General features: G+C 51.3%; 4 protein-coding genes across 4 annotated transcripts; 3 read left to right on the top strand and 1 right to left on the bottom strand.

Annotated features, from left to right (window-relative positions):
* Nucleotides 1–149: 149 nt before the first annotated feature.
* HO133_004415 (uncharacterized protein) lies at nt 150–1375 on the top strand (the record flags this gene model as incomplete). The annotated part of the gene is made up of 6 exons (XM_037295332.1): nt 150–211; nt 268–509; nt 566–988; nt 1038–1138; nt 1195–1243; nt 1296–1375. The coding sequence occupies 6 exons, from the start codon at nt 150–152 to the stop codon at nt 1373–1375; spliced, it is 957 nt and encodes a 318-aa protein (XP_037157333.1).
* Nucleotides 1376–1457: 82 nt separating this feature from the next.
* Nucleotides 1458–2295, bottom strand: HO133_004414 (uncharacterized protein; the record flags this gene model as incomplete). Its single annotated transcript, XM_037295331.1, has 2 exons — nt 1458–1880; nt 1930–2295. The coding sequence occupies 2 exons, from the start codon at nt 2293–2295 to the stop codon at nt 1458–1460; spliced, it is 789 nt and encodes a 262-aa protein (XP_037157332.1).
* Nucleotides 2296–2637: 342 nt separating this feature from the next.
* HO133_004413 (uncharacterized protein) lies at nt 2638–4126 on the top strand (the record flags this gene model as incomplete). Its single annotated transcript, XM_037295330.1, has 4 exons — nt 2638–2830; nt 2884–3064; nt 3116–3871; nt 3928–4126. 4 exons carry the CDS (start codon nt 2638–2640, stop codon nt 4124–4126), a joined length of 1329 nt encoding a protein of 442 aa, XP_037157331.1.
* Nucleotides 4127–7049: 2923 nt separating this feature from the next.
* On the top strand, nt 7050–8723 carry HO133_004412 (uncharacterized protein; the record flags this gene model as incomplete). The annotated part of the gene is made up of 4 exons (XM_037295329.1): nt 7050–7145; nt 7195–7333; nt 7390–8048; nt 8103–8723. 4 exons carry the CDS (start codon nt 7050–7052, stop codon nt 8721–8723), a joined length of 1515 nt encoding a protein of 504 aa, XP_037157330.1.
* Nucleotides 8724–10373: the final 1650 nt, after the last annotated feature.

Raw genomic sequence — 10373 nt, 5'->3', positions numbered from 1 at the left:
ATTTCCAATCTTCGTTGAGACGAGATTTGCCTCTGATGACAGGTTACGCCAAGCCCATGCCTACGAGGCCCCCACAACAACTTTCTCGACTTTCTTCGTATGATCAGTTTGAATGCCACAACATGTTGTGAAAAACCCATACCAGCACCATGCTTCTCTTAGACTACCAGAATGTGCTCATCCAGTCCCTGCTCACAGAGCGCTTCTCAGGGTGGCCCTCCTTCCCTCCAACGTCTGCGTCAATGCAGTTGCTGATTTGGAGACCAGAGCCCCTCCAGTATCCATTGATCAAGTAGTCTCAGACTTCGACAATGTCGCCTTTCACGTCTCTACGCCCGAAACGAAATCCAAAATCCTCATCTCTATTGCAGTCAAATGCTACAAAGAGCTCCTCCAGTATGGCGCTCAAGAGGTCCTCGAGAGAGAATACGGCACATATATTGTATCTCCGGAAGCGGGCTATGACTTTTCCGTGCTGATCGATCTGGACAACCTGCCTGCCGACCAAGGTGAGCTGTTTTGGGATTAAAGGCTACGAGAGCACAGCTCATGAAACACGTCGCAGAAGCACGAGAGGACTTAGTACGCCGAGTCTCACTTCTCAAACGTAATGCCATGGCCGCACCTTTCGAAAGAGCTTTCGCCGATTTCGCCCGCAGGCAAGAGGAGGCTTCCAAGTTTACGAGCGAGTCTGCGCCAGAAGGCGTACGAGAGGGTGGAGAGGTGATGGCGATCCACTACAGAGACGAAGAGGCTATCTACATCAAAGCGAGTCACGACAGGGTTACGGTCATCTTCAGTACTATCTTCCGAGAAGAGACGGACCGGGTGTTCGGGAAGGTGTTCTTGCAGGAATTTGTCGATGCGAGGAGAAGGGCAATACAGAATGCTCCTCAAGTGCTCTTCAGGAATGAGCCGCCGCTCGAGTTGCAAGGTGTGAGAGGGCTGGCGGATGGAACAAATGGAGAAGTGGGCTACGTGACGTTTGGTAATGCGGACTGGCTGATCGTGGTGAGGTTGCAGCTAACAGACTGTAGTATTATTCCCCAGGCATCTCACGCTGCAACGGAGGCAAGAAACCATCTCCCACATCCAGACTTTTCGAGACTACTTCCACTATCATATCAAAGCCTCAAAGGTAAGGGTACTCCGCAAATATGATGTCGAAGCCCAAGCTAAGATGACATGCTGCAGGCTTACATCCACTCGAGAATGCGACGACGGACGGCGGATTTCCTGCAGGGTAAGTAGCTCAAGGATTCTCTGGCCTTTGCAATGACGCTGATCCCTTGTAGTACTCAACAGGGCGAGACCGGAGAACGAGGAGAAAGAGCGGAAGACAGCAAGCGGTCGAACGTTCAGAGTCCAGGGATGATTGCTCCAAATGTATGTTACCGATCAAGAGGTAGCCAAATCACAGCGACAGGGCAACATTCATGCTTCTCAATTATCAAAGGTCAAGCCGTCTTGCTATTTGAGTCACTTTGTCCATGCTTGGTTTTGTAATTTCTGGGAGTCTCAAACTCCTTCTCGTCGGCGCCTCCCCAGAGACCTTTCCTTCTCATCTTCGCCCACCACTCCGCCGTCCTATATTTTTCTTCCAGTCCTGGACCAAATTCGGCACCCGTCTTCGCCTCGTATACCGTCGCCAGGCCCAACTTCAGCATCCGGTATCCCACATCTCGCCTCAGCAACCACTTTCGCACATACACAGTGGCGACCGCCCTATCATACTGATCTTTTTTGTATACATAGGCCCTCACGCGTCTGTGTAGTATGTATCCTGTAAGCCAATCCAGCGCTTCCTTCGAATATGGCTGCGCAGGGTGGCCGAAATGTGCGCCTTCGGGAGCATCGATGCCAGCTATTCGTATTGAGACCTTTGCCATCAGCCTCTTAATCGCCCAATTACACCATTACCACACGTACGGTATTGTCTTTCAACCCTGCTCTTCCCTCCGGCACCCTTCTCCAAGGCAACCACTCCCATCCCGCCAATCTGCCCCCAGGCATGTGAAACAATCTGAAGCCATCTCCATCGCCCACACTCGTAACCCTCCCAAAAAGGCTCCTCTTTCTCCAGAATTTCGGCGCTATCAGTGCAGCTTGTGGTATGCGTCGTAGGTAGGAGCGGTAGAATGAGTAGCTACCGAGGACCGTTGCTGTTAGGAGAACGACGGGGATCACGTTGCGAGGATCGGTATAGTGGGTCCAGTCTGTTGCATTGAGGGTGTCGGTCCATTTGACGGGCTTCTTCTCGTCTGGGTCCTTGGATGTCCAGGGTGGCCATCGCATGACGGAATACAGCTGCTAAGACAGAAGCGAATGTGGAGTTTGCTTTCTGAATCCGGGGGGTGCTGCAAGCGCGCGGAAACCTTCACCGTGCCACGCGCCAAAACATGCACTGGAGAAATTACTTAGAAGTGTCCAAATCTCTCAACGAATAGCAATTGACTTTTGTTTGACAAACATCTTTCAAAGAGCGTTAAGCCGTGCTGGTTATCGTTCTCTTCGGCCTTGGACTTGTTTGCTGCACATTTTCTTCGCCGTCAAAGCCCAGGAGGCTTGCCTCTGACTGGGCACCCGATTCGGCGACCAGCCTCGAGGCTCGAGCTCACATTCATTCATTGAGCAAACATGCCCGCCAAATCCCGTTTCACTCGGCTAGACGCCTTTACTAAGACAGTAGAAGATGCAAGAATACGAACGACATCAGGGGGCATTGTCACAATAGCGTCTTTGCTCATTGTCTTCTATTTGGTATGGGGAGAATGGTCAGATTACAGACGGGTGACGGTGCATCCTGAGCTCATAGTGGATAAGGGGCGAGGTAGGCAATGAAAGAATGGTGGAAGCCAAAAGTGCTAATATAGCAATTTGCAGGAGAGCGAATGGAGATACATCTCAATGTCTCTTTCCCCCGGATACCCTGCGAACTCCTCACACTCGACGTAATGGACGTATCTGGGGAGCAACAAACAGGCGTCAAAGATGGTCTAAGCAAGGTCCAGCTTGCACCAGTATCTCAAGGTGGTCTCCCGATCTCAGTCTCGTCATTGAATCTGTAAGATTTCCCCAAACCGTGCCCGAGTTTGGCATTCTCACAACCTCCCAGTCACGGCGAAGAATCGGCCTCCCACCTCGACCCCGACTATTGCGGCAACTGCTACGGCGCCATCGCACCCCCCACAGCGATCAAAACCGGCTGCTGCAACACCTGCGAAGAAGTGCGTGAAGCCTACGCCTCTGTCTCCTGGGCTTTTGGCCGTGGCGAAAACGTCGAACAATGCGAACGCGAACACTACAGCGAAAAGCTAGACGCCCAGCGTGGCCAAGGCTGCCGAATCGAAGGCGGATTTCGCGTCAACAAGGTCATTGGAAACTTCCACATTGCGCCAGGAAGGAGTTTCAGCAATGGAGCGATGCATGTGCATGATCTGAATAACTATTTGGATACGCCAGATGGGAACCCACATACTTTCACGCATCACATCCATCATCTGCGCTTTGGGCCCCAGGTACCGGAAATTGTGACACAGAGGCTCGGAGCAAAGAATGCGATGCCCTGGACGAATCATCACCTGAACCCGCTGGATCAGACGGAGCAGCTCACGGACGATCCCGCGTTCAATTATATGTATTTTGTCAAGGTGGTTAGTACGAGCTATCTCCCGCTTGGGTGGCAGGGGAAGAACGGCGCGTTTGGGGGCCAGGATGATGCGCTGTTGAATGATCTTTTGCCAGTGGGAAGTCATGGGAGGGGCGAGGATGGGAGCTTGGAGACGCACCAGTATTCGGTGACTAGTCATAAGAGGAGTCTGAGTGGGGGGAGCGATTCGCAGGAGGGGCATAAGGAGAGGCTGCATGCGAAGTAAGATCGCCGTCCCCTTTGACTTTCCCAAATAATCTTGGCTAACGGTGTACCAGGGGCGGCATCCCAGGCGTCTTCTTCAGCTACGACATATCGCCGATGAAGGTTATTAACAGAGAAGAGCGAACGAAGACTTTTGCAGGTTTCCTAACGGGCGTCTGCGCGGTCATAGGAGGTACTCTGACTGTTGCTGCGGCGATAGACCGGGGGGTGTACGAGGGTGCTACGAGGATCAAGAAATTGCATCAGCGGTGATGTTGGAGATTCTGTATTATAAATGTCCAAGTATTTTGTTCCAATGTAAAGTCATGCCTGGTACACCTACAGGCAGACTTATGCGGAGACCTGTCATTCGGAATCCATTCCCAAGTAACTTTGTTGTGTAGGCATTACGAGAAGGCCAAAGCGGCCTGGCATCACAAGCCTATCTCGTCACAATCGATGTGATAACACTGTCTGTCATAGGGGTCTCACGTCTCGGCTGCACTCGCCGGCTCAAAGAAAAGATTCTTCACACATTCATATTGATTGACAGCGTAGTGGGGGCCGTGAGAGTACCTCGCAATTTCCATAGACACATCGTTCACGACGATAAGAGACCGGCGGAGTCGTGGTGGCAATCGGTCTTGCATAATCGCCTCGGATCCCATTCGATGCGTTTTGGTCTCTGTGATTGGTTCCAGACTCTTGCAACTGCTGACTGTACGAAGGAGGTGGAAAGTGAACCACCATGAAGCCGTCCGCTTCAGTCAGCACGATGTGCGTAGCCCTGAGGCTGCACGGAAATGTCTGTTAATTTCTTTATGACCGGCCCGGTCTGCCATCTTTTCCAGCCAAAGATGTCGCCACTCTCTCTCTCCCAAAATTGAGAGATCTGCGAACGGCGAAGTCTCCACTGTGAGCGGCGCTCGAGGGTCGGTGTCAGAGTACATTGCCGACTTCAGATATCCGCTAGTATCGTTGAACAATGTATAACTCTATCAAAACACGAGCTGAAAGGTTTAAACTTCTGTTGAGTATCTCTCACAATCTGAAGAACAACGTCGACGAATTTTGAAGACTTTGAAGCAATTGGTGGGCGTTGAGAATTTTTTCAAGTTCGACTTTCGACAATTTTGATTTCCGCGAAGTCGGCGCTGCTACTGCAGGAGCCACGCTCGCATTCGTAACCATGAACTGTAAGAATTTTGCCAGGCAGGAGGCTCCGCTCTCCCTTCCGATGAGATAGGTAGAAACCTTAAGAGTCTCCACAAGGGAGCCTTCGGCCAGCATGACCCCACAGTTGGTATGAAGAGAAAAGTTCTGTTATGCACAGTGATTGGAAGCCCGTTAAGCCTAGCTCCTTCATTCTTGCCGCTGACGCTTAAAAGAAAGTCGCCCATACCCTTACCAGTCAGAACTTAGATCACCAACGGTCATCATATCGAATGTTCTTTGCAAGCATTCGATCCTGGCGAACCCGTGATTCGTAACGTGACTGGCCTGATCACGAGAAATGGGATCCTCATGCCTACGAGTAAACCATGCGGCGGGTCCATCGTTCCGCTAGAAGTGTCTGCATGTACTCCTACAGGTCAGCTCGCTGGGCAATCTACATCAGACGAAAGGACCTCCAACGCGTGAACGCTGAACTGACACGAAAACGAAAGCTGAGAGGCTCAGCCTTTCGTAATAGTCCTTCATGGAATTCCTCTGGCCTGGGCCGTTCGACGGACCGTGTTGGCCAAGCTGACTGCTATTTGCGGTCAGGCCGACAGTTGGAGCGTATTCCATCAGCAGTCTATCGGAGTGCAAGTTGCGAGAGGATTCAAGCGACTTTTAAATACACATTGTCTACTGCATGGCATGCGCCATCGTGCAGAGGGTTCGGAGCTCGGCGATGGGAAGAGCGCTGGTGTGGATCAGCCTTGCGGCCTGGACCTGGTAGCCACCTCCTGCCTGGAGGAAGGTAGGGATTGCCCCAATCTTTCGGGGCTCTTGGGGTGGTCCTCCAATCGGATTCCAGGGCTCCACTGCGCTATCTCCAAAGTCGCATCTCCTCCGGCGCCTCGCCACAGAACCCAGCGACTGATCTCCCACCCATTCAATCACTTCGACTGTGATGTTGCGCCTTAGCGCCCTTCTTTCGCTCTTCCCTAACCTGCTCTAGCCTGCAACTCTTCAACGACACATGAGCCGAAGGAGGCTTTGCAGGTGTGAAAGTCATTTTAATCCACCCTGTCATTATTCAGCTCATTGGCCGCATGCTCAACCCGCGCCGTTGGGCCCGGACTTCGACGAGGCTCAACATGGCAGTCCTCAGGATCACCTTGCACCCATGCTCTCGTGCTTACTGGCTCCCTCGAGATACGCTCGATGGGCACACCCTTCTAACCGCGGTCTACAAGGGATCAATGTGGATCAGACTCTGCCAAAACGCCATCGTGCGAGTTCCCCAATAGAGTCATAGCTCTGAAAATGGCGGGTGATATCTCTATTTGTATTAATCACTTTAATTCCCAATCTCGAATCACTGTTTCTCTTTTCAATTCAATTGTGCAATCTATGTGACGTCCTGCAGCATCTTCAAATGAGCTTCTGGTGCCTTTTCCATCGTGCTTCTATAGACTCCATATGCCTGTGCTGCGACGCGTTGTTGCTCTTCTAGACTCACAAAAGCTTTTCAAAAATCTATGACACAAAACATTGGGATGCAGAACATTGAAACTTGGAGCATGTGTTTTGTGATGATGAGATGTTGAGAGTCTTTGATGGACCTTGGACCAGAACATACATACTGCCATCAAACTGCCGGAATATTTCGACGCGAAAACGGCAAGCGCTCTCTATCCAATGGCAAACTTGACGGTCGCGCGAGGACTTTGCACTGCGCCTTTTTTGCAACTGTCAAATTTCCCTAGCACTGTGGGATGTAAGTGCCTTTTAGAGAATCTCGAATGCTCTTCAATTTCTTGCTGACGTGCATTCAGATCTCGACGGCCGATTCTGCGCTCCTGTACCGTCCGCCGAAGGCACCGTCGATTGTTGCCTACCATGTCCTATAACAGAATGGGTATACTCTGACGGTGCGTGATAGCTGGTTCGAGAAATCTGATACGGGGAACTAAGAGCATGCATAGACTTCAATACGATACCGAAAGCCGCAAACTGGCTCAATGTTGCGGGTATGGTGTGTTCAATGTCGCTGCTCCTCAGCTTCATCGTCCTACCGGTGCAGAAAACCAACCGGCATTACCTTACAATTGGCCTGGTAGTCGCGATATGCTTCTTGCAAGTACGTCGTCCGATGCCAAGTACTCAGACAGATGAGCTGACCACCGTAGTTGGGCTTCATCATTCCTTTGGGTGTCGAGCCAGAGCAGTGTTATGATGCTATCACACCAAACGATATGTATTCAGATATGACCTGTGCTTTCTCCGGCGCTTTTCTGCTGTTCGGAGGCTTTGCAGCGATTTTGTGGGGTGAGTACATCCATCTAATCTTAGGTACTGACATACTGACATACCGACCGTTGAAGGCTTTCTTCGTTCCTTATCGATCCACTTGCAGATCTGCTGGCAAGTTGTGACGGGGAAAAAGTTCTTCTGGTCTTCGCTCATTGCAGGATGGGGTCTACCGGGCTTGTTCCTTGCAATCACACTTCCACTTACCGGGACCTCGTACAGATTCGGGAACACATGTCACATCAACCACACAAAAGCTGTGCAAGACTATTGGGGACCTCTTTTGGCCTTCGCCGCCATCTCGACTATTTTGCAATTTGCTACTTTCGGCTACTGTATCAAGGTATACATCAAATCACTATTTGACGATGGAAGCACCAACTCCATAACGCAAGTCAATTCCGGTCTCCCCACCCATTCGTCTCACAGTGGCAGCATCAAGACTGTGACTGCCGGACAAGCGTATCGGAGAGTAAAGAAAGTCATTCGGTTGCAATGGCGAGGAACTGCCATAGTGCTTATCATTATCATAAACGTTGTGTTCTTGTCAATCGTTTTCGTCCAGATGGACAATACCGTCACATCGGCTGTGCAGGATTTACAAAAGGCAGAGCCATGGCTGCTTTGCTTGGTCACCAATGGCGGCGACAAGACCCCCTGCTTGGACAAAGTGAAGCAAGAAGGTTTAGTAGCGAACGAAGGAACGGTCATGGCGGCCTTGGTCTTGCTCTCCGTGAGTGGACCTAGTCCAAAGACAAATACTGATTATGGCTGACTTTCATCCCAGCTAAATGGCATATGGACTCTGCTCTTCATCGGCCGAACCTCCATGCTCGTTGGCTGGATAGACCTCGTCCGACGTCCCCTCACAAAGCGAAATGACTTCGCCTCCGTCGATGCCCGCGGTTACTCTAACAGCCCCAAAAATTACGAAATGATAACCTCACCACCAACAACGTCTGGTATGCCCAAAACATCCGACCCCGTCGTCACGAGCCCACGCTCAGAACACGAGGAGGGATCACCACAATCGCCACTATCACCCTCAAGTCAATATACAAACGACTACTTCAATAAAGAAGCTGACTCCAAAAGCCAGCAACTGAGCTTTTCTCTGCCTCAAGAAGCAGACTACAAGAGTCCAACACTGAGCTTCTCTCTGCCTCAAGAAGCAGACTACAAGAGTCCAACACTGAGCTTTTCAACCCCACGACCGCCGAGTGCGGGTAGGTCCTTCTCAAGGGAGAGCTACGGGAGATCTTACCAACCGCAAATGGGCAGAACCAGCCCAGGGAGGCCCTTTTCTCCTCCAACAAGAAGAGAAAGCGGAGGGTCGACTTTCTCATCAGCATATGACTGGGATCCAGCGACCACACATGCTCCGCCGAGTACACATGTTCCATCCTAGAGCAGGTCGGATCCGTATAAGGTCTAAAGAAGCGAGCGAGCTCTTGCTCTTTTCCATTCTTACGATTTATTGATAGCGATTCTTCTACCTATGGCATTGTAGGATTGATTGGTTAGCGACGCATTCGGAGGGAAAAAGCGCTTGGAGTATATGTCCCCGCGTGGGCTACTACCGTTCGTTCGTTCGTTCGTTGCGATGAGATTTAGCGAGCATGGGAGCTTGATTGGGAGGAGCATCCGGCGTGCACACAGGGCTTGCCGTAGCCCAAGCCTGGAGCTTCGGGGCACATGCGTCCATGAGCATCGAGAAGCTCACACCACATAAATTCCTCAGGCATCAGAAGCCACTTCTTCACTAATCACCGTTTCAGAGAGTCAAAGGTGTCAGCTTTGCTCAGCTTGAAATCCTGAGGCATCGATGTTCCCGTATTCGAATCCTTATGCATCCACCTACTCTATCGTCTCACGTCGGTAGTCTCTGGCCCCTTTCCCTCGCAGCCTGAAGGATTTCGGCAAGACGCACTTCCCCAGCTACCGTTCGCGAATGCCATACTGTAGTCGACCGTCCACGAGGAACAAGCACCAAAATCTGACACTAACCCACAATCTGACTGTACCTGAAATCCTCCTGATGAAATCTATCCCCACTACCATCCCTGTCTGCCACCATCTCCACGAACCCTAATGTAAGCCCCCTTTTCGTTTGGGATACCGGTCCTGCGAAAGCCAATTCGCGAGCCGCTTTTGCAGCATGTCATTTGGTACCTTCGAATTCCTTCCGGATCCTTGGTACTAGTACGCGTCGATGCGGAAGGATCATCTACAGCCTCGAGGGTTTGAAATCGTCGTCACGACTCGCGCTTGTACGGAGCCCCGACGGGTCATTCCAGAGGTGGTGTTGATGATGCCATCATTTTGAAAGCAGGAGAGTATCAGAGGCTGATTGGTAATCTACCGGACCGTCATTCCGGAACTCTCTACGCAATAGTAGACACGGCCGGTACGTGTTTCTATCCGTGATATCGTTATTTGTGATGCGGGTGAGGCGTACGTCCAGGCCCTGGGCCCTGCTCCATGTAGCTTTCCGAGTGCGAACGCCAACGTTGATCTCCGCGTGTATATGGAACGCCTGCTCGGGCTCAGCTGGGTTGCAACTGGTGGCTTGCAGGCGATAGGTAGGGATAGCGGGTCAAGCGATGGTGCTTGACAATCTCCACTTCAGTACCGGCTCTATTATTGAGCATCTCTTGCCGGGTCCACGGCTGGGTTCCTGAGGGCTAGCGCACGGAGGATGGTTCGCTGGGTTTAGAAGCAATTCAGGAAGGAAGCAGCTGAGGCCAGGTGTAAATTTGGTCTTGAAGAGCAAATGGGAGTTGCGGTCTTGCATGCATGAGCTGGTTCCTCAGGTCATCTCAGACTCCTTTTTAACCGGTGTGCATTGCTTTCGACGACACGGAACAAGCACATTCCTTCCAACTGTACCTAGATTTCATGCCTAGTGCGGACTAGTAGGGGACGAGGGCTCTGAGCATTGACAGTCAGCCAACAAGTCCAGACCAAGGCCTTCTTGCGCTCAGTCTGTTTAGAGGTGCGAAGGCTCACGGATCTCCAAGCCAAAGCATTGGCTATTAATATGTTCAGGCAAGTCAGG

The sequence above is a fragment of the Letharia lupina genome (genome assembly GCF_014066315.1).
Source record: "Letharia lupina isolate WasteWater1 chromosome Unknown contig_2, whole genome shotgun sequence".
Classification (NCBI taxonomy): domain Eukaryota; kingdom Fungi; phylum Ascomycota; class Lecanoromycetes; order Lecanorales; family Parmeliaceae; genus Letharia; species Letharia lupina.
This window is presented reverse-complemented; position numbering and strand designations above follow the sequence as displayed.